This window comes from Cervus elaphus, chromosome 24 (genome assembly GCF_910594005.1).
Source record: "Cervus elaphus chromosome 24, mCerEla1.1, whole genome shotgun sequence".
Taxonomy (NCBI): Eukaryota; Metazoa; Chordata; class Mammalia; order Artiodactyla; family Cervidae; genus Cervus; species Cervus elaphus.
In genome coordinates this window covers 28,816,424-28,840,333 of record NC_057838.1, presented here as the reverse complement: position 1 = coordinate 28,840,333, position 23,910 = coordinate 28,816,424, and the positions used below count along the sequence as shown (strand labels likewise).

Sequence of the window (23,910 nt, the reverse complement as noted above, 5' to 3'; positions counted from 1 at the left end):
GAGAATCCCACAGACAGAGGAGACGGCAGGCTACAGTCCACAGGTTTGCGAAGTCAGACATGACTGAAGCAACTTAGTACAGTATACAATGGATCTAAAAATCTACATAAGGCTCTTTAGAATACCCAAAATGTTCGCTCAAATTCCAGTAATTTCTTCCTTCTCTGATTAAATTTGATTTTTTTTCAAGGAGAAACTGGTCTTAAATGTGTTCTCCTATTTAAATCTTCACATCATAGCTTAAATAGCCTTCTGTAGATTAAGTATAAAATCACAGTTCAATTACAAGAATATTCTTCAGAAGAAATAAACTAGGAGAACCAAAAGAAAAAAAGATGTTGAGTTTTGTTTTCAATAACAAGATTTATTAACTTCTGGAACATCTATCACTCAAAATCAACTAATGGCAGTTAGTTATTATATAGAATTCATTTTATTCTCAATACAACCGTAGTAAGTATCATTGTTATTTTTTAGGGGGGATGGGAAAAACTGAGGCTCAGACAGGTAAGGTCAGACATCCATTAAGTGGCAGAGAAGCCATCAAACTCAAGACTGTCTAGTTCTGTTTTCTTAACTTTTAAGACACAATTGCCTCTTGTGCAACATACAACATATTCATCCCAGCCAAAGACTGAATCTTAATCTCCTAAGAATTTTGAAAAAAAAAAAATTTGTTTTCATATTTCACCCTGGTTGTATCTCGAGTTTATTCTCCAGCATGAAGCCTCTGATGTCGCACAAGTGCTGAGCTGTGCCTGAAGGACTTCCCACAGTCAGCACACTCATAAGGTTTCTCTCCAGTGTGAATTCTGTAATGTTCACTAAGGTGTGCTTGCTTGCGGAAGGTTTTTTCACACTCACTACACTTATAAAGTTTCTCTCCAGTGTGAGTCCTCTCGTGTTCAACAAGGGAAGAGTTCTGAGTGAAAGCTTTACCACATTTGGTACATGTATAGGGCTTCTCTTCTGAATGGATCCTCCAATACTGCATGAGGCATGCACTCTGATTAAAGGCTTTCCCACAGTCATTACACTTATAAGGTCTATCTCCAGAATGACTTCTCTGATGACGAGTAAGGCATATACTCTGACTGAAGGCTTTGCCACACTCCCTACATTTATAGGGTTTCTCTCCAGTGTGAACTCGCAGGTGTTTAATAAGGGACGGACTCTGACAAAAGGCTTTGCCACATTCACTGCATTTATATGGTTTTTCCCCAGTATGAATTCTCAGAAGCTGGATGAGGACTGCTTTTGTTTGAAAAGCTTTCTCACATTCATTACATTTATAAGGTTTCTCTCCTGTATGAATCTTAAGATGTTGAGTAAGATTTGACTGTTTACGGAAACAAGTTCCACATTCAGTACATACGTAGGGCTTCTCTCCTGTGTGAATCCTCTGATGCTGGGTAAGAGATGATCTCTGAGTAAAACACTTTCCACATTCGCTACATTCTGAAGGTTTCTTCCGCCTGTTAAATCTCTGATGTTTCATGTGCAGTGAAATCTGGCTGGAACTCATGCTGTCTGTAACAATAAAAGGACATCTGTCTGATAGGCTCCAGTTTACAAGAAATTTTCTGTCAAATTCATATTTACAGGAACTTTCTCAAAGATGATTATCTTTAGAGTAACACTGCTCTCCTGTAAAAGGTCTGTGTGCATGTGGTGTCCTCCCAGTCATTCCTCACAATTTCCCCTCCTAGTCCTTGTTCAGCATGCATCTTCAGCTTCTCCTAATGCAAACCTCTGATGACCAGGCTCTCTGATCTTCCACATCTTTTCAAGTCATTTAACACTGTGCCATCAGGCTTGGTTTTCTCACCTGAAAAAAATCCACAAAGGAAAATATCCTACATGCAGAACAGAGGACCTGCATTGTAGAGCCCTGATTTTTATCCTCTTGTCAATAACAGAGGAAGATTACAATGATGGGGAGAAAAGATTAGAATAGGTGATTGGCTGAAAGAGATTAAGTAATGACAGGTCTTGGGAAATCTATAAATTTCCCTACTGTGATTTATTCTGAAACACACAAATACTAAAACCTGATCCAGTAATTTAGAATTATCCAGACTGACAAAGAGGAGAATAATAAGATACTAATCTTGGGTAACTTAAGTGTTGGGGAAAATTACTACTCATCTAGTCTCTAGTCCTCAAAAAAATGGGTGAAAAGTAATGATGTTTCCTTCGGTTGCCTATAAGTAGTATCTTCACAGACTAGTGATAACTGAAGAACTTCTCTGTTAAGATTTCAAAGGTGATCCAGGCTGTAACCTTTGCTAGGTCCGTCTCACCAATCCTTCCCTATTCACTCACCTTGATAGTGTCTCTTTGGATCTCTCTCTCTCCAAAACATTCAGCATCCATTGTTGTCCCCCTACATACAACTGGGAAATCTCCAAGTTTGGAAACTAGAGCTCTGCTCAATGAAAGAAACTACCACTGTTTTGTTTACAGAAAAATAAGATAGAGGTGGTCCGTAAGGAAGAAGACCCTAGTGGATAGTAACTTCACTACAGCCAGAATCTGGCCCTCACCTTTGAAGCCAAAAAAACTCTTCATTATCTGACATGTACTAATCAAATTCACAAGGAGAATGATGTAGCAAACACAAAGTCAAAAAAAAAAAAAAAAAAAAAAAAAACCCACAGAGTCACTTTACTAGTTTACAGTGAAAAGTTTTTATGCTTAACATCCAGCTGGTTAATACATTCTCCCCATTATAGAAAAACTGTATGACAACCAAATTGTTGTCATCAGGACACACCTCAGGAAGCACAGAAGTGGAGAAAGAGTGGACTACTTAGACAATCTTAACAGCATCAAACTTTGAATCTGATGCACTCATAAAGCTACACAGAATCAGAGAACAAATATTCAGGCACCCCGCCATCAGAGCAATCTCTCCTCTAGATGGTCTGGAGACACAAACATTCTTATTTCCTGAGGCCACCTTCTATTTTAATTATACAAGTTACACATGAATGTATCCTCACTTTAAAATATTATAATAACATGTAGGTATATAGGATAAAACTGTAATTTGTATAACCATCACCACCCCACTCTACCAGAACAAACCCATCTCCTTCCCAGAGATAATTTGGAGTATATACTTTCAGTCTTTTTTCTACATATTTTTTACATATATATATAGCATTTGGTTTTTTTACATAAATAAAATTGTTCTATAGATGCTCCTATGCAATTTGATGCTTTTTTCACTAAGGAATATGTCTCTGAGATCATTTCATGTTTTTACATACAGATCTACTGGGGCTGAGAGTCAACTGGTATACACTGGTATATCTGCACAAATAGTTTACAGTCATAATCTCCAATATATACAAACAGATCATGCAGTTCTATGTCAAAAAAATAAAAAAATAGGCAGAAGATCAAAATAGACATTTCTTCAAAGAAGAATTACAGATGGACAAAAAGTACATGAAAAGATCTCAACATCAGTAATTAGAGAAACTCAAATCAAAACTACAATGAGGTATAGCCTCACATTGGTCAGAATAGTCATCATCGAAATACAAACAATTAATGTTGGAGAGGGTGTGAAGAAAAGGGTGCCCTCCTATACTGTTGGTAAGAATGGTAATTGGTAACAGCCACTATGAAGAACAGTAGGGAAGTTTCTTAAAATCTAAAGTAGAACTATCATATGATCCAGCAATCTCACTCTTGGGTATATCCAGAGAAAGCCATAATCGGAAAAGGTACATATACTCCAATGTTCACTGCAGCACAATTCACAATAGCCAAGACATGGAAGCAACCTAAATGTCCATCAACAGAGGAATGGATAAAGAAGATATGATACACATATACAATGGAATATTGCTAAGTCCTAAAAGAGAACAAAATAATTCCTTTTGCAGTAACATGTTTGGACTTAAAGATGAACTAAGTGAAGTAAAGTAGACAGAGAAAGACAAATACCATATGATATCACTCATATGTGGACTCTAATTTTAAAAAATGACACAAATGAACTTATTTACAAAACGGAAACAGACTTACAGATTTTGAAAACAAATGTATGGTTACCAAAAGGGAAACATGGGCAGAAGGGATAAATCAGGAGCTTGGAATTAACATACACACACCACTATTTACAAGATTGATAACCAACAAAGACCTACTCTACAGCACAGGGAACTCTATTCAGTATTCTTTGATAACCTATATGAGGAAAGAATCTGAAAAAGACTGAATATATGTATATGTATAACTGAATCACTGTACTGTTCACCTGAAATTAACATAACATTGTAAGTCAACTATAATACAATAAATTTTTTAATGGTTTATGGTCAGAGATTGATCTGATTGGGCAGTCTTGTACCAACAATGGTTGTTAATAAAGTGACTACTTTGTGTGAATTTATCTTTATCTGCTGTATAAACTTCCATTATGGACATACTATACACAAAAATAAACTCTAAGTGGTTTACACAGCTAAATAGAAAACCAAAACTCTAAGCACATCTTTATTTCCTCTAATTTTATTGTCCCCAAATAAAAATCATTTTGTTTTCTTAGTTATATAGAATGAAACATATCATAAAAAATGATTAGGCCAAAAATGAAATTACTTGAAATCCTACCATCCAGAAGAAACTGTTGGTATTTTTCTTCTAGGATCTCTCAGTGCACACATAGACACATATGTATACATGTACTATGTGAACATATTAGACTAGAATGAATTCTAGTCTAATAAATAGAAATAAATAGTCACATCTATTCACAGAGTTCCCATTACCTAAAAATCCAGTTCACCTAGTACTATTCTTACTGAGTTTAACAGATACCCAGGCTCCACAGTGCCTTCTGATGGCCAATAACAGTGGTCATGATTCTTGTTCCAAATGAGGCCAGGAACCCATTGCATACCCTCTGGGGAAACATTTAATTCACCTTTACAATGGGTCTTCCAATAATTTACTATCAGTTTCTTTTTATTTACTTATTTGGCTGCGCCAGATCTTAGCTTTGGCATGTAGGATCTTGAGCTGTGGCATGGAAACTCTCAGTTGCTCTATGTGGGATCTATTTCCTTGACCAGGGATGGAACCTGGGCCCCCTGCATTGGGAATGAAGCGCCTTAGCCACTGGGCCAACCAGGGATGTCCTTACTATTAGTTTCTGACCACTACACGATTAGACCATCATACTTAGCAATTCAGTGAGTGGTTTCAGGGTGACTTCAGTTTAAGTATACATGATAAGAAATTACTGCACACTCTGATCTATCCTGTAACCAGTTACTCAGAGCCTTCTTTCACAACAGGCCACTCTCACTCTGATTTGAGTAAGATGGTACCATTTCTGGAGAGTTCTGTGTTTTCAGTCTGCAAGGTCTAGGTTTAGTGGTCACTAGTGGTTGCCACCTTAAGTCTGCCTAATGAGTACTCCCATAACAACCCATCCTGGGCTCTAGTTAGATTTCACTTACCCAGAGACAAGTTGTTAGGAACGCAAGCAACACTGGTTTCCCTCCTGGACACAATTGCCATGAGGAAGAGCAGGAATCTGAGGTGCAGAGGGAGGAGAAAGACCACCCACAAATTGTTAGCTTACTTTACTTCCTTCATACTCTAGATTCATGGGAATCCAGAAATAGCCCATCCATACCCAAATGACTATTTTAAGTCTAAATGAAAGCATGTCGTTCTCCTGGGAGAGTATCACTAATGACGAAAGTCAGGGAGAGGTGACAATGCACAAAAAAAGAGGGCTGGTGCTCTTAAGGACCAAGCATCCTCAGGTAAAATTTCTCCACCAGGAATAAGATTTGAGCCCACCAACCAGCCCCCCCGACCCCATACATACACTCCAAACCTAATGGAGAAGCCACTGATTTCAAAAATCAAAGACTGTGGGGCAACAGTGAAAGGCAATGAGACAAGCACTGGACTGAATCAAAATGTCTGGGTTCTAGTCTCTGCTCTTCCGCTATCTTATTTGGTAACCTGAAGCAAGTCACTCAACTTCAATTGTGATTTCATTTTTTTTTAACCTGTGAAATGAAAAATTATATTTTTTTAATCTGTGAAAAAAAATATTTAAAGCTTCCTCTAGTACCAACATTTTGTGATCCTTTGACTCCAAAGATAGATGGGGAAAAAGCAAAAATCTCAAATCAAGCCCTTTGAAGTCCCTCTTTGATTGAAGCTGGTTATTCATTTATATGAAAAAGTACTAAGTGAGGTGCCACTATTTGTCAAGCAGTGAGATGGCCTCTTGTTAAGAACAAGCTGAGGGACTTCCCTGGTAGTCCAATGGTTAAGACTCTGGGCTTCCACAGCAGGGAGCATGGGTCTGATCCCTGCTCAGGGAACTAAGATCCTGCATGCTGCCTGGCATGGCCAAAATAAATAAACAAATAGGCTAAGTGTGATAGGGCCCACATGGGGTCTCATTGATAAGATGGCTCGTTATGTCAACCTTGAAAACAGATAATGAATCAGGTAATCTGTGAGACTGATCAAACTGCCCAAATGGCATCCTGTTATCTCACTGGCACCTATCTTCTCAAAGCTGCGAGACCACCAGATTCCAGACCTCTGGCTACATATCATCCCTTCAGAGAATTTTTCATTGTTGGGATATAAGAAGGACTCCATCAGAAAGGGAGAATGCTGGTTCTCTTTAAGAGCCAGTCATCCTCTCTTCCCTCTAATAAATCTCCTTTTCTTGCCTGACTGCCCGGCTCACTTCTTTTTCTCTGCACTTGCCTTACAAAGTGAACAACAGGACAACACCCCAGCACTTAAGTCTCTCACAATCAGAGGCTGATGAATTTCAGGAAAATAAGACAGTCTCAGTGTGAAGCAGAATCTCCAACAAAAGACAGTGGGAGCCTATTGAAAGATATTAGGGACCTCTCCTAAGAGGAAAGGTTTTAAGAACCCCTATGAATAAAAAGGAAAGAATACTGTATCAAAAGACAGTGACAGGGTTTCCAGTCTAATCTGTCCCCATCCACTAGCACCTCTTGACACCGAACAAATTAATTACCTTCAAATTTCTAATTAGATTAATTCACACCTCTGAACAATTTTAACATTTCTTCCTCTAGAAAAGTTTTCTTCACCTTTTCAAGGCACTTTCTCAACATTCTAAAAGAATGTCACATGTATCTACTGTAGTACTTTCCATTCTGTGTTTAACACTGATTACATTCCATCTTCCTCCACTAAACTTTGAAGACAAGTATATGACATGAGCTTGAAGCTGGCAGTCTCTTGGGTTTGAATCCACGTTCCATCAGTTATTAGCCAATAAGTGGTACTGGGTAAGTTACTTTACCTTTTCTGTGTTCCATTCTTAAAAAATGTTAAATGGAGCTGATCATTACCTTCATAGGGTTGTGATGATGTATAAATGAATTAATACATGGAACGTATTTGAATCATACCGGCTGATAAGCATACAATACATAGTACCTGCTGTTTAAACTGTTGAGTCTGGGTGTCTTCACACAGCACCTACCCTGTTGCTATTAGGAATAAAAACTTAATGATAGGAAAGAGGTAAATTGCACATTTACTTATTCAACCCGCACAACTTTGTGAAATGGCAAAACGAGGGATAGCATTCGTTTCTAGGACACAGAAAACGGAAGTAACCCACGAGTTCGCTCACTCAAGTACAAATAAATGAAACCCGGCCTCCCAGACCAGGGCTCTGGTACAGCCTTCCTCCCTCCCTCTCCAAGGGAGCCGGTCCCAACTTCCCGGCCTGGCTCCAAAGGCCTGGCTCGCCTGGAAGGAAGAGGAGTTGCTGCTGCTGCTGCTGCTAAGTCGCGTCAGTCGTGTCCGATTCTGTGCTACCCCATAGACGGCAGCCCACCAAGCTCTCTGTCCCTGGGATTCTCCAGGCAAGACTACTGGAATGGATTGCCATTTCCTCCTCCGAAGAGGCGTTGAGGCCAGCTCAACTCCTGGACCAGCCGCAGCCAGGGACGGCCAAGTCTGCTCACCAAGCGAACCGCGAGGCACCGCCCGCCATACTTTTCCGTCCTCTCGCGTCTGCGGGTTCCCAGGCAGCTCGCAGCTCCTCCCGGGCGCTCCGGTCCAACCTGACGCCAACAATATGTGCCGCACCAGCAAATGCAGCCGTCTCCTCCCTGGCAAGCCGCCGAGCTTCCTCCCCCGCCAGAAAACAGTCGCAAACGCACCTCAGTATACCTCTTCCCCGAATAAGGATGCTGAAGTCAAGTGAGAGTCGGGGTCGTCCCCGGGAACTCTTACCCCAGGTTAATTCACCCGGCAATCGGACATTTATCTTCCCCAAAATTCTGTTCCAGGTCACCATCCTTGGAAGGTTTTCTGAAAGTTTCCCTAAACCTGGCTTCAACCTTCCTGCTACACGTTCTGAACTGTCGGATAATCGATCTCCTCACAGGAACCCCAAAACACCCTACTGCTTCCGGCTGTTGGATCAACAATTGGCCAAAAGACAAGAGCTCTGCTTTGCGTTGAAGTCCCAGGTTCTCAGCATGTGAACCTGGGCAAGTTACCCCTCTGTGCCACTTCCCTCATTTTTAAAGATACTAATTTCAAAGATACCAAATTTCATAGTGTTGCTGTCAGGATTAAATGAAGTTTTCCGTGTAATTTACCAAGAATTTCTGGTACTTAAAAATGGTCAATAATGTTTGCAGAACATTACCACGTTCCCCAAATCCCAGTTCCAAGCCCCGTTGACTGCAATGACTTACAGGACTTTCCTGCCTTCGAGGTAGCACCCCTGGCCCCATTCTGAGAAACTTTAGATCTTGCTGATCTTCATTCAGGCAGTATTTGCATATTCCAGAAATGAAGCCATGGGCAGCAGGGCACCTGACCCACTTCCAGGCATTTCCAATGATCTGCAAGCTCAGGAAAACAGGGCTGTCACCCAGGTTCGATTCCTGGGTCAGGAAGATTCCTGGGTCAGGAATGGCAACCCACTCCAGTATTCTTGCTTGGAGAATAACATTGACAGAGGAGGCTGGCAGGCTACAGTTCATGGGGTCACAAAGAGTCCGACAGGACTGAGTGACTAACACTTCTTAACATCATATCCCTCCTGTGCAGTAGTAGGCTTTCAGGAAGCACTTAAGTGAATGAGATGCAACAAAGTTATCTGCTCAAATTTCCAGATGGACAATATTGTAAAGTAATTAGCCTCCAATTAAAATAAATTAATTTAAAAAGTTTTCAGATGGACCTTTTCACAAAATGGAGTCCATTTATGATGCTGAAAACAGAAGTGGAAATAGACTGAAAACCATCGCTCTCTTCAGCTAAAAGGGGACCCTTTAGCTGACAGGCCAGAGAACAATGTTGGGCTTGCCTTTCTTTTTACCCAGTGTCTCAGCCTCATTAATTCTTTTGAATCAGATAGCATCTTCTTCCTCGATAGCCCTAACATTCCACATCCCAAAGATCCTAAGCCTACACACTTTTTCCCTTTTAGACTTCAAAGAATCTCTATCAAGAGGCTCTTCTGGGTGGAAACTAACCTGGCAGTAGGGTGCCCTAGGCAGAGTAGGTTACTAGAAACAGGAATCTGGGGCTTAACTGCAATTTGTGATGAGTTTCTTCAATGAGAGGTGGAAAATGGATTGGAGAAATGGACACCAAAAAATCCCACTGAACTAAGATGACCTTAGCCCTGCTCTAGCCAGCAGCTTCAAGAAAGTGAAACTAGAGCTACCAGGGGTCAAGACTAGATTTCTGCATTATGTAGGGAAAAAGATGGGGTTAAGATGCAGAATCAACTTCTTTCTCCCCCTCACTTACATGCAATAAGGTCTTATTCTACAGGCCAAAAAGCTTCTTGATCTAAAGTGAGCTTCTCCCATTCTCAGAATTAGGGCATAACACACAAGGAAAGAGGCATCATGGAGCAGAGGTACAACCAGTAAAGAGAAATCAGAGGGAAAAGCAAGGACACTGGGATTTCAACTTCACCTGAGAATAGCTGTGTGACCTCAGGCAAGTTCAACCATCCTTCTGTCTTCCCTTCTTATTTTGTGGCTCTCATGTGGCCTCATCTCGTGTTCTTCTAAAGTCACAAATTACATTTTGACGCAGTGAATATAAGTAACACATTCTAATTCTTCATCATTCCAGAGCCCCAAGGAAAGCCATGAGTTCAGGAAGGGCTTCCACATTAGGGTTTTTAAGCTCAGCTACTCTCCTGCCAAGCCAGCATCACTGCTCAGCTAGTCTCTCTTGCTGCAAGGATATTCCAGTTGACATAGCTCCGCTTCTACACCTGCATGCATTTTCCTCTTCCTGTTGACCATGACATCAATATATCTGAAAACAATTTGTTAAACTATGATGGGACATTTAAATGTCTAATCTGTAACAGAACACCCCGCCCTCAATTTTTTTTGCCACATATTACTTTTGCTTACGAGATCCTCTCTGTATCAGAGTGGACCACACACTCTGTACCTTCAGGGAAGGTTCAGAATTCTTACTTCTGAAAAACACTTCATGACATACTCTTGTATTCACTGTACCTTTCTGCTAATAACTGTGGACTTAAGTCACAACCTGCATTTGGGTATGGAGAATCGTCTGACTCAATTTTAGTTGAGCTCAACAGGTATTTATTTACTGAGCACCTACTAAAGGCCAGAGATATGGATACAAAAGTGAATAAATTTCACATGGCTCCTGTCCTGATGGAGCTGACAGTGGGAAGAGAAAAATTTGTAAACTAGCCATTATGAAGTGAAGTGAACGTCGCTCAGTCATGTCCGACTCTTTGCAACCTCTTTGCAACTATACAGTCCATGGAATTCTCCAGGCCAGAATACTGAAGTGGGTAGCCACTCCCTTCTCCAGGGGATCTTCCCAACCCAGGGATTAAACCTAGGTCTACTGCATTGCAGGCAGATTCTTTGCCATCTGAGCCAAAAGGGAAGCCCAAGAATACTGGAGTGGGTGGCCTATCCCTTCTCCAGCAGGTCTTCCTGACCCAGGAATTGAACTGGGGGTCTCCTGCATTGTAGGTGGATTCTTTACCAACTGAGCTATCATGGAAGTCCTCTAAATAGCATTTCTGTATTTTCCTTAGATTGTAAGGGTTGCCTTTGGACTTTTTCTGTACCTAAGAAACTCTAGTTGGTCAACCAGGCCACCAGGAAGGTGTTTGTGCAATGCTACAGGAGTGGAGTAGAATGAAGATTTTGGGCCAGATAAAGAGCCAGGCTTGGGCAGGACACAGGCTGCTCCATGGCTTCCCTGTCCGACTCTTCGCGACCCCATGGACTATACAGTCCGTGGGCTTCTCCAGGCCAGAATCCTGGAGCGGGCCTTTCCCCTCTCCAGCCTTTCCTGACCCAGGGATCGAACCAGGTCTCCCGCATTGCAGGCGGATTCTTTAGCAGTGAGCCACAAAGGAAGCCCAAGAATACTGTAATGGATAGCCTATCACTTCTCCAGCAGATCTTCCTGACCCAGGAATCGAACCAGGGTCTCCTGCATTGCAGGCGGATTCCTCACCAACTGAGCTATCAGGGAAGCCATTATAACCTGATACATAAAATGATGAAGTCAAAAAATACAGAAATACAGACCATGTGACATCAGAGACAGCTTGGAAGAGTTGTTGCCTGAGCACATTCACAAGTGACAAATGAGAGCCTCCCAAGCAAGCAGAAGCAGGGAAGAGAAGCAGGAGATAGGAAGAGAATGTGCAAAGGTGCCAAACTGGAGTCCAATGATGATGTCACAGAAATTTGCACTATGGAATAGAACGTGCAAGGAGTGCCCTCTGAAAAGGCAAAGCAGGCATGGGCCAGATGAGGAGACTCAGGTACCCCTGGAGGCTAACACTTGATTCAGAGAGAGAACCACAGAGCTGCCACGGTTGTGTCTTGCAAAGTCCATCCAGAAGACATGTGAAAGATGGCCCAGTGGTACAAGAAACTGCAAGACTGTTTGGGAAAATGGAAAAAAAGCCTAGGAAATCAGGAAGCTTGGATAAAGCACTTTTAGTGGGGGTGGCTTCCTAGTTTAGGAGTTGTAAGTCAACTGGATATAGTGGTTGATTGGACATGATGAGGGAAGGCTGAGGAAGAAGCCAGACTTGAGGCCAAGCTGGAGTGACTTGACACATGGTGGGCCAGCAACTGACACAAAATCAGGAGTAAATATCTGCATGTGTGAGAATATGGGATGAGGGTAAAGCTGATGAGTTCTTTTTCTTTCTGCTTCTCCAGGAAGTAAAAATGGTACCAGACTCTCTTAGCCTGAGGATTAAAATCTCGGTTTGTCCATTCCACTTTAGAAAATCTTCCTAACAACTGAGGCATCTTTCACCCTTAAGGTTTTCTGACTTCTTTCTCAAGAAAACTCTCCCTTTCCTCTCTAACCTCCAGTCAAGACGCCAAAGACAGTAGCATATAAATATCACTCTAAATGTCAAGAAGTTCCTTAAGTTTTTGGTAGGCAGAGTTTGATTAAAATATATTAACTCAACAAATAAACATTTACTGAACATTTACTATGTGCTAGCAATGAATTCTTCAGTGTTTGAAAAAAATACAGACATTTGCTTTCTGTAGACTTTTTTTCCATGAGCATAAAATACAGTTTTCATAGGGTTATTTTTTCCCATAAGACATTAATTTACTCAATTAGTAACTGCCCTATAGCAGGTTTGTGAACATCACCTTTATAGCTGGAGAGGGAAAATTACGTTATTTCTGTCACATTCCCATTATTGGCAGTTAATAGCTCAAACTAATGCTTGTAAGACAGTTGCTCTGGAAAAAAAAAAAAATCAATGCTGAGTTCCAAATAACCAATCCAGAATTAACTTACTTTAGTTGTGTTTAATGGTCATATTTTTAAAAACTATATCAACTTCAGAGCATAGAAAACTATTTCAAATGCCAGTCAAAGGCTATCCTCATATAATCTTCCACAGCTGATTCTCTAGGTAGCAGTTAAGAACAAGAAAGAGAATGGAGAAGGGGAAACATGCCCTTCTTTTCACTCAAAAAATAAAATGCCATCAGTCATGGCAAACCATGCTATCTTGATTTTCAGAGTTGAAAAAGAGGTAATTCTCTTTAGAATTCTTTCCAAATGCATCCCATGAGAAGTGGTTCCCTAGATAGCTCTAGTTCACAAAGAATGATAAACATCCTGGAATAAGAAAGTCCCAATAAAAACAAACATCCAACTCTCATGAATCTATGGTTATAATCTCCAGTGCCGGGACTTCCCTGGTGGTCCAGTGGTTAAGACTCCATGCTTCTGCTGCAATGGGCACGGGCTCAATCTTGGTCAGGAAACTCAGATTCCTTGTGCCAAGTGGCACAGTCAAAACAAAGCAAAAAACAAACCTCCAATGCCGTGATTACACAAAACCTAGCCTTCTCCAATACAGTGACTTCATCACTGAAGCTCTCTCTCTTAAGGACTGGTTCACCAATGCCCAAGCGCAGCCAACCTGAAAGGGGCTGCCTTCCTTTATCACAAATGCTTTCTCACCCTAAGGGCTAACAAACCAAGTCCCAAGCTGATCCTAGTGGGCTCCTACCCCCTCCTCCCTGTGTACTAGTCGACCAGCCAAACTGATAAGGGACAGGACTATGCCCTAGTCCTGGTCAGGAATATGTGGGTGGCTTGCTCAGTCACAGGTAGACTTCCTGCTCTGAGGCCTCTTACCACTGGTAACCCAGCAAAAACCATTTCCTCTCTGGGTAAGCCAATAATTCTACAGGTATAGAAGGTAGGTCTTCCTCTCTGTGACCCTCTAAGCAGATCTGACTTCCTTCCCACAAACTGAGAGCATTTGAGAAAAGTTTTGACTTATTTCCTTCTTAGCCCCAAGTGACCCTCCAGTTTTAAAGGATTGGGAAAGATCTCCCTCACCCTGATGAAAAGCCTTCTTCACCATTCCTGCAGCAATCAGCCCAGTTCTTGCCATATATCCCAATATTTGTTGAATAAATAAATGAATAAGGATTCTGTTTTTGTTTGTTTCTGTCTCCCCTTCGTGGGACCAGGTCCACAGATGGGCAGCCTTCCCACAGTAGCCACCTCAGTCATTTGGAGGCTACTCAGCACCACCTCAGAACAGCTGCCACTTTCACATTGAGCATCAGTTTGGAAAAGCAACCCAGCCTAGTGAGCAGTGAACACAGGTGACAAGTCGAGGAGCTAAGGCAGGAGTGTAATAAGGAAAACACAGTGTTGGCTTAATAAATGGCACCTCCAGCTATTAAGAGTGCCCTAGGGAAAGGAATGGCAAGGAGCCAAGATTTCTCTGAAAAGTAGGAACTTCCTTCCTAGCCTGTATTCCCAGATGCCCACCTGGAGTAGGCTCTGCATTCTCCAAACTCCCACCTCCATTTCTGAAAATATTCTTCTGAGTGTGGTGTCTAAGGCTCCTTTATCCTTCCCTCTAGGAACTCTTCCTGTGCCTCTCCCCTGGGCCAGATTCCTAGCACTCTCCCTAAAGAAACCATCTCATGAATGCCAGATTTATTCAGCACTGTGAAGTTTCTGATGTCTGAAAAGGACTGAACTATGTCTGAAGAATTTTCCACATTCGACACACTCATAAGGCTTCTCACCAGTGTGAATCCTGTAATGTTCACTAAGGTGTGCATACTTGCGGAAGGTTTTCTCACACTCACTACATTTATAGAGCTTCTCACCAGTGTGAGTTCTGTGATGTTCAGTAAGAGATGTGTTGTGAGCAAAGGCTTTCCCACATTCTTGACATTTATAGGGCTTCTCTCCAGTATGAATTCTCATATGCTGAGTGAGGCAGGTATTCTGGTTAAAGCCCTTTCCACATTCATTGCATTTATAGGGTTTTTCTCCAGTGTGACTTCTCTGATGCCGAATAAGGCAAATGCTCTGAATGAAAGCTTTACCACATTCGCTGCATTTGTAGGGTCTTTCTCCTGTATGAATTCTCTGATGTTTAGTGAGTGGGGTGCTCTGAGCAAAAGCTTTGCCACATTCCTTACATTTATATGGTTTTTCTCCAGTATGAATTCGCTGGTGTTTAATAAGGGATGGGCTCTGACAAAAGGCTTTCCCACATTCCTTACATTTATAGGGTTTCTCTCCAGTATGAATTCTCTGATGCTGAGAGAGGTTTGCCTTTGTATGGAAAGTTTTCCCACACTCATCACATTTATACGGTTTTTCCCCAGTGTGAATTCTCTGATGTTGTGTAAGATTTGAGTGTTTGCGAAAAGAAGAGCCACATTCATTGCATAAATAAGGTTTCTCACCAGTGTGAATTCTCTGATGATGAATGAGGTGTGTGTTCTGACTGAAGGCCTTCCCACACCTATTGCATTTGTAAGGCTTCTCTCCAGTATGAGTTCTCTGGTGTTCAGTGAGATGTGAATGATTGCGGAAGGAATTCCCACATTCATTACATTTATATGGTTTCTCTCCAGTGTGGATTCTCTGATGCTGAGTAAGAAATGATCGACATCTAAATGTTTTCCCACACTGCTCACACTCATATGGCTTCACTCCAGTGTGAATTCTTTGATGTCGAATAAGGAATGAGCTACGACTAAAAGTTTTCCCACATTCCTCACATGTGTAGGGTCTTGTATGAGTTCTCTGATGCTGGGTAAAGGATGAGCGCTGAGTAAAGGTTTTTCCACATTCACCACATTTCCAAGATTTTTTCTGTGTAGAGAGGGTCAAATATTTACTTTGGCCTGAAACCTCATTGGTGTGTATGCTACTTGTCTCCCATTTATGTAGGCTCTCTTCTGTAGAAACCCTGAGATGTGTAACAAGACTTGAGGTCAAAAGCAAGCTTCTCTCAAAATGATATTCTTGGCTAATCATTTCTGGAGGTGCTTCCTTATGGATAAAAGTTATTGCTCCAAAACCTTCTCGGAAAAAGCGTGGTCCAGGAGCCTCTCTGGGAGGGTTTTCCTTCATGTTCTCACATATATGTTTTTCTTCAAATGTAGAATCCTGGTATTCATCCTCTCGGGATCTCTTTGAGGTTACCCCTGGCAACTCAATATCAGTGCCATCCTGCTCTGGAGCAGGCTTGTTCATCCAACCTGAAAAAAACCATCACAGTGAATGTCTCTTGTGTAGGGCAGAGTGGAAGTCCCTTAACTTACAGGGACTTCATTTTGACAGGTCTCAATACTGGCCTATGAGTAAGGGTCAATAAGAGCAAGTGAGCATGTAATTCAGAGTTATAAGCGGTGGAAGAGATCTGCACCAGGGTAAGGTGATCATCATTAATGAGAAATGGGCAGCTGCAGAAACCAAGGAAGTGAGGCAATCAGAGACAAGGGAGATAAAAGGAAAAAGACAAACAAATAACAGACCAAGATTAGGGCAAAACGGTGGGAGAATGTAAACGAGCCAAATAGTGGAAATGAGATCAAATGAGTACCAGGGAAAAGCGAGCCCCAAAAGATGCTCACTCACATTCATCCCAACATCCCAAAAGAGAGGGCAATTTTCTCTTCTGAGCTTCATTCAGTTTCTCTTGTAAAATGTTCAGAGCCCTCCTATTTCTTCCACTGGTGAACACTTGCTCACTCACCTGGACAAATCTCTCTTCCAATCTCTCTCTCTTCAGCTCCTTGCATATTCAACATCCACAAATCTTCTCTTTGCTTTGATTGTAAAACACTTCAAGGCTGGAAAAGTGGAGCCCTGCTCATAGAGGAAAAAAAGGTGGGGGAAGGGATATCACTTTCCCAGTAAACAGAAATATGAGAAACAGCTGTTGTCTGAGGATACTATATGATAACTCACACAAAACCTGTCAGGATAGCAATGTGCCTGCCTCACCAAGTGTTAGGGATGGCTTCCAGCTTTCTGGATTCACAAACTCCATCTGTCAGCTGTTCAAGTGACAGCCAGACAGACTAACATATTAGGAAATACTCAAGCACTTGATAAATACATCAGAATGTTATTTATAAAGATAAAAATAAGAATGGGAATATCCATGTCAATGAATCCACTCTTTCCATTATACAATAATCTAAAGAAAAGGCAATTAATATAATCAAAAGTTACATGGGGGGAAATGGCCTCATAGCAAGGCTAATGTATTATGTCTGATCCACCCACCTCCCCTATATGTCAAGGAGCTGGATAGTAGTTAGTGATTTCTATTTGATACAACCTAGAGATACACTGCAGAGAAGGCAATGGCACCCCATTCCAGTACTCTTGCCTGGAAAATCCCATGGACAGAGGAGCCTGATAGGCTGCAGTCCATGGGGTCGCGAAGAGTCAGACATGACTGAGCGACTTCACTTTCACTTTTCACTTTTATTAATTGGAGAAGGAAATGGCAACCCACTCCAGTGTTCTTGCCTGGAGAATCCCAGGGATGGGTTCGCACAGAGTCGGACACGACTGAAGTGACTTAGCAGTAGCAGCAGCAGAGATACGCTGATTGTCCTTTCTTCAAGGTATCTTATCAGTGAAAAAATTTTTCTTCAGGCACAGCTCAATATAAGACTGCAGGCTGCAGTTAAAAAAAAAAAACACTCTGTGAAATAATTTTTGACTCACAAAGAGTTGTAAAAATAGTAGAGAGTTTCTGGTTTTTGGAAAGTCAGAATTGTAACTGTTCATCAAAAAATGTCTCTCCATATAAGCCTGCAGTGAGAAGTAAAACTTGAAACATCTCAAGAAAGACAGAAGGCAGAGAGATGGTTTATCATAATCAAGACCTCAGAAAACATGAAAGAATAGGATGTCTGGTGAATTAATTAATAAGACCAGCTCTATGACCTTCTCATCAAGGTCTGTGCCTCAGTGTTGAGTTTTAGAAGTTTAGGAGGATTCTAGGTAGGATTTCCCAATCCTCTTCCATAAAGGGACATAAAGTGGACCCACTACAGAATCCTACTATTCATGAGGTAGAGTGGGGTCTGGGTATAATCAGAGCTAGACAGTGGAGAAAAAGTCAGACACGACCCTGCTCACCCAGAGCTTACACCACAGCTCAATAAAGAAATTACACCAGTAGTTACAAATAAGGGAATTAAAAAAGCAGAAATACTGGGCACTGTGGAAATGTAGAGCAGAGGGGACCTAATCTAACCTGGGAAAGAAAGCCTCACTGAAGAAGAGACAAGTAAGGATTAGATGGGCAGAGGGAAAAGAAGATATCAAGAGAAATGAAATGGAATATATAAAAGGAATCAAGCCCCATGCTTCAGAAGAATGAACGAGATCTAACAAGGCCAAAGTACGAAACACTAGAAATAAGCCATGAAGCCTGAGGCAAGCAAATACAATCCTGCAAGTCATTTTAAGGAATTAACACTAAACTGAGCAGAAAGCCACAAAAAGGACCGGAAAAGGTTTGAAAAAAAGATGTGACATGATTAGATCTGCTATTACATACACACATCCTTTTGTCCATAGTACAAGAGAAGAAGTGTGTACAGGGGTGAAAGGTAGGAGGCAAGGTGAAGGCTGGAGGACCCCTGAGAGGTTGTTTCAGCAATCCAGTAAGGGGACTGGGCTGACTAAGAGAAAAAACAACAGGACAAGATGAATATTAGAGAGAATGTAAGGAGAAAAAGTTAATGATAATTTGCTGGTTTGAAGCTTGAGTGATGACAGTAACCTTTAATGAGAGTGGGAACACTGGTTTGGGAGGAAAAAGATACATTCAGTTTGAAATATCAGGCATACATATATGGAATAGAGGAGAGAGGTATGGGCTGAAAACTTGTATTTAGAATTTTTGTCATAAAGAGAGTAATTGAAATTCTGAGGGTAACAGATAAAATCACCAAGACTATATAGCTAGGGGATCTCCCCAGCAGTTCAGCGGTTAAGACTCTGCCCTTCCAATGCAGGGAGTGGGGGTTCGGTCCCTGGTGGGGGAACTAAGACTCTGCGTACTGTGTGGCACAGCTCAAAAAAAAAAAAGGAGTATAACTAGGAAACCTTAACAGTGAGTTTACATATTTACAAGGAAGTTAAACTCTGGCTTTTGACTTTATAAACTCTAATCCCCTAAGAGAAATATGTAAAATAATATAATATATGATAAAAATTGGCATTTCTAATCATAAACAATTGATTTCTCCCAAATTATGCTGAGATTGTTTAACTATCTGGAAAAAACACTTAGTGAGACTCCTATTTCATACCACATACCAAAATAAATCTAAACTGAGTAAAGGGTTAAAAAATGTATTTTTTACATTTATACATCAAAAAAGTAGATTGACCTGATAAATAAAAACCTTCTTATTAATGTGTAAAGAAAAAAGATGAACTGACAGAAAAATGGGCAGTATAACAAATACTCCAAGAATTAACAAAAAGCCAATAAACATATCAAAACAAAGCTTCACCTCCATGGTAATCAAACAAATGAGAACTGAAAGAATGAAGAACTGATTTTTATATCAAATTGAAAACTTTCTCTTTAATGCTAAAACTCAAAAACTGGCAAAGGTCAGGGAAAGAGCCTCTCACACACAACTGGTGGGAATATAAACTGGTACCATCTTTCTAGAGATAATCTAGTTACATATATTAGGTCTTAAAGTTGTATGCTGAGTGGCAATTGGGACACCAGGATCACCATTTTGTAGGTACAGGAACTCAGAACAAAATTCTCAGTCACCTACAATGTATCTCAGAAGATCCTCAAATTTATCAGTATGTCATAATTTCAGATACAAATGTAGCATCATATATGTATGTTAAAATATGCATATAAATAAGACCAAAAAGGAAAATTAATCATCACCATGGGGATATGAATTATGAATGATTTTCCCCCTCTATTTCCCATATTTCCTCAATTATTTATATTCTGCCTTATTTTTAAAAAGCTAACTTAAGGAATTCTCTTGTGGTCCAGTGGTTAGGACTCTGCACTTTCACCACTGAGGGCCTGGCTCAATCCCTAGTTGGGGAACTAAGGTCACACAAGCTGCACATCATGGCCTAAATAAATAAATAACTTAAATCTCTCAGAATATCTATGAATTTGTTAGCCACTATCATCTCTGAGGAATAAGATTATGGTACACTTTTTTCTTTTTTCTTGCTGCGCCATGTGGCATGCAGGATCTTCACTAACAAGGGATTGAACCTTTGGCCCCTGGATTGGGAGCACAAAGTCTTAACCACTGGACCACCAGAAAACTCTGAAACTTTTGTTGTCTTAAGGCCTTTCCTTTTGTAATGCTTGAAAGTTTTCCTGTAGAAATAAATAAATAACTGTTATCACAGAAAAAAGTGAAAAAATATAATCAGAGATGAGCACAGAGACTTATGTGCAAGGATCACATTGTTACTATAATTTTAAGAAAATACAGGCAAGTAAAAATTGATAGTGTCTCAATATGACAGATTATGAAATTATTAAGACTCATGTTTTCAAAGAATACTCACGAGAATACAATATGTTAAAATAGGAGACTACAACACACTAAAAACAAAAAATATGCACATATATACCAGTACTAAAGTAAGCATTCAGTAAACAGAAACTATTATCAACTACACATATATACACAAAACACACACATAAAAAAGGGCAGTGGAAGACCCTCCAAAGTGTCAACAACTGATCTCTAGGTCATTTAATGGGTTACTTTATTTTGTCCTTTATATTCTTCTACATATTTCATTTTTCCTGCAATAAACATGAATTACTTTTATAATCAGAAAAACATCTTAAAGTGAAAGATCTGGCTCAGAATTTTAAAAACTACCTCCCCCCCAAAAAAACCCTTTTTTTTAAAAATGCCACATCTAATGGATATGGTATAGGTTTCCCATTCAGAATAAGATCAAAGTGGCAAAGCAAGCTGTACTGAAACTCAAGAAACTTTACTCTGCCATAGCCCATGTGAACAGGCTATTTATCTGAAAAAGGTGACAAATCAGGTAATATTCCAAGTCCTTCCAGCTCCAACGCTCTGTGAAACCCTTGACTAAATGAGTTAATTCATATAAAGCATTTATAAAGATATATGCCACACAGCAAGCACTCAGCAGGAGTCCGGAAATATCACATTTGAGAAGGACAAGTCTGTCATATCTACTCTCTAGTTGTGGATCATCCAAGCTGTTTGTCTACATCAAAAGTTAGCAAGCATTGCCTTTGCAGTTTGAAAACAGAACTAGACAATATGTAAACAAGTAAGCTTGTTTGTTTCAACAATTTTTTTTTTTTTAACAAAAACAGGTGGTAGACCAAAATTTAGCCCATGGGTCACAGTTTGCTGACATCTGGCTTCTAAGTTAGCCAGAATGGAATGCTTACACAAATAAGATAATGTGAAATATCTGTTCATGATTTTAAGATGCTAAAAGGATCAAATTTAATCCAGATTTGGCGGAAATATATATATATATATATATGTATACATATATCCAACTTCATCTTGCTAAAATTTACAGGAACCTAGCATCCTCCTCATGTCTTGTAAGGTTTCATCCTGCTGCCACTTTGCTACTCTTCTAGAAACGGCTGAAGGATTCTGGGAAGCCAGGTGTTTTTCAAGAACTGAAACCACAATTCCTTACATAAGACCACACTTAAATGTACTGTTTTGTGAAGCCCTTCCTGATTTGCTTGTTGGCCCCAAGTAAAGTATTCCTCCAGGCTGCAGCAGCACACTGGACCTACATTTTCTGCAGCGTTGGGTCACTTAATAGCAGTCATCTATTCTCTTACAGACCTCGATTTCCTCATTAAAAATTAGATCTTGTGAAGGCTAAATAAATGCACAACTGTTTCAAACAGTGCCTGGTACCCGTTAAGTGCCAAATAAACGCGGTTTAAAATATTATCACAGATCTGCTCATATATATATTTTCCAGTACTGAACTGGGAAGCGACTTCCCACTTGGCAAGGCTCCGAGGTCACTCACTCTTGTAGTCCCGCCTCTAAATTCTAGGTAATATTTGGCAAGTAATGGATAGTAAACTTCTGTTGTTAGACATAAACGTTTCCATGCGTGCTATCGCGTACATACTGTCCACTGAGCTTTGTAGAGAAAAGAAGGCAGTGACCGTTCAACATTAGAGATCAAGAAACCGGCTCGGTATCCCAGGGAATTACAGCTCAGGTCTCCAAACTCTCTCGCTAGTGCGTTCCACACTATTTGCTTTCTCCTTTTAAGTACCTGCAAATTTTTAAAGTTTGAGCTGCAGGACTGTTGAGGGAAACCGCTGGTACCCAAGCGGAGAACTCTGGCCCCCAGGATTTCGTTTCCGAACTCGGGTCCTAGGTCTCGGTAATTTATCTGTTACTCAATCATCATTCACTCATTCACGCCATCATCTTCTTAGGCGTGTTCTGTGTGCCAGGCCCTGGTGAGATCAGTGCTGAAGCTGCAAGCGGGGATGGGCCGCCAGGAGCTCGGGGCCGCCCCGGTACGCAGTAATTCGGGGAGAACGAGGCCCGGGCGGGTTTCCCACAGAAACCAGGGCCGCCGCCACTGCCGGGAGGCGTGCGGTGTCTGTCTTTCCCTTCCCCTGGGTCCCGCCCGCTCACCGTGATGTCCGGGGGCTCCCCACAGAGCAGCGACCACTGTCCGTGAGGTACACGGAGACCCAGGGGTTAGAGTCACCTGCCGAGGCCGGAAGAACAGCGGCGCGGCCGGTAGTGCGTCATCAGAGGCCCGGCGGCTCTTGTCCCGCGCAGCCCTCGTCTGTCTAGGAATTGAGAGGAGACTCTCGATAGCTGCCTCATAGAAGGCAATCCCCGTCGGTGTCCCTCCAAGCGCAGTGACATGCCTGATGTCCCATGAAAGACTACCTTGCCCGGAATACAGTGACCACCTCATGCCTCGGGAAAACTGTAGATGGCGGCGTTAGGGTTGGAAAAAATACTAGGTGGGTGTCAGAACGGGCCATCTCAGCAAGGGAGCAACACGTTGCATCTGCTACAGAATAGCTCCTGGCACTTCCCTACTGATCCAGTGGCTAAGACTCCGTCCTCCCATTGCAGGAGGCCCAAGTTCCATCCCTGGTCAGGGAACCAGATCCCACATGCTGCAAGTGATCCTGTGTGCTCAACTAAGACCTGTGGCAGCCAGATAAGTAAATACTTTTTTAAAAAGTGCTGGCCCTAGCTTCTCCCCTTCCCTTCGCTTATAGGCAGTGGGGACAGCCCATAAATGCTGGCTCCTTCCTCAGCATAATGGTTCCTTGGACTCTCATCTAAACAGATCCTGCCTTTTGGGAACTGAGTTATAACTTCACATCTCCCCTCTCTGACCTGTTTCCTCTCAACAGCCAAGACCTCTCTGCTTCTTACTCTCAAGCTTCAAGTAGATTTGGTGTAACTTCCAGCAGCGGTGATGGGAAATCCAGACCAGCTCCAGGGGCAGGACTGAGCCTGACTAAGGGCTTTGCTGGCCCCAGTCTGCCCAGTTGAGGGCTCACCACCACCAGGGGACAAAATAGAACAGTAGCTCAGCAGCTCCTGCCATTGACATCTATGCCTGAGGCAGTCAGCTGGCACTGTACTCCATGTTGAACTGTGAAAGTAAAAATGTTTTCCCTTGAGTCAAATTAGGGTTGGTGTCTCTCATCCACACCTATCCACAGGAACGCGCTTCCCTGATGGTTCAGTGGTAAAGAATCCGCCTGCCAAGGCAGGAAACTTCAGTTTTATTCCTGGGTCCGGAAGATCCCCTGGAGAAGGAAATGGCAATCCACTCCAGTATTCTTGCTTGGGAAATCCCATGGAAAGAGGAGCCTGGAAGGCTGCAGCCCAGGGGTTGCAAGAGTTGGACACAACTTAGCGACTAAACAACAACATCCACAGGACTATGGCAGGCTTCTGCAACCAGGCAGCCTTTAAATAAAGGATTACAAATCCCTTTCAATCGCCGCATTTCATCCCAACCGCC

General features: G+C 41.6%; 2 protein-coding genes across 4 annotated transcripts; both read right to left on the bottom strand.

Moving 5' to 3' along the window:
- Positions 1-253: 253 nt before the first annotated feature.
- Positions 254-3,960, bottom strand: ZNF501 (zinc finger protein 501). The gene has a single exon (XM_043886334.1). The coding sequence runs from the start codon at positions 1,523-1,525 to the stop codon at positions 710-712; it is 816 nt and encodes a 271-aa protein (XP_043742269.1). The 5' UTR covers positions 1,526-3,960; the 3' UTR covers positions 254-709.
- Positions 3,961-12,849: 8,889 nt separating this feature from the next.
- ZNF502 (zinc finger protein 502) lies at positions 12,850-22,862 on the bottom strand. Of its 3 annotated transcripts, none has more exons than XM_043886333.1 (4): positions 22,548-22,862; positions 17,363-17,530; positions 16,592-16,704; positions 12,850-16,094 (listed from the first exon to the last, which is right to left on the bottom strand). In XM_043886333.1, exons 3-4 carry the CDS (start codon positions 16,644-16,646, stop codon positions 14,530-14,532), a joined length of 1,620 nt encoding a protein of 539 aa, XP_043742268.1. In that variant the 5' UTR covers positions 16,647-16,704; positions 17,363-17,530; positions 22,548-22,862; the 3' UTR covers positions 12,850-14,529. The 3 variants fall into 3 exon arrangements, with proteins under 3 accessions (XP_043742268.1, XP_043742266.1, XP_043742267.1); XM_043886331.1 differs by having other exon boundaries at positions 17,377-17,530; XM_043886332.1 differs by lacking the exon at positions 17,363-17,530.
- Between the last annotated feature and the right edge of the window lie 1,048 nt (positions 22,863-23,910).

What these genes read in the sequence shown, in the direction of transcription:
- ZNF501 (XM_043886334.1), bottom strand. Translation starts at nt 1,525, where the DNA reads ATGAGTTCCAGCCAGATTTCACTGCACATGAAACATCAGAGATTTAAC.
- ZNF502 (XM_043886333.1), bottom strand. Translation starts at nt 16,646, where the DNA reads ATGTTGAATATGCAAGGAGCTGAAGAGAGAGAGATTGGAAGAGAGATT. An exon ending in TGGAAGAGAGATTTGTCCAG is followed by an intron (nt 16,095 to 16,591) that starts GTGAGTGAGCAA and finishes GGTTTTTTTCAG; the next exon opens with GTTGGATGAACAAGCCTGCT.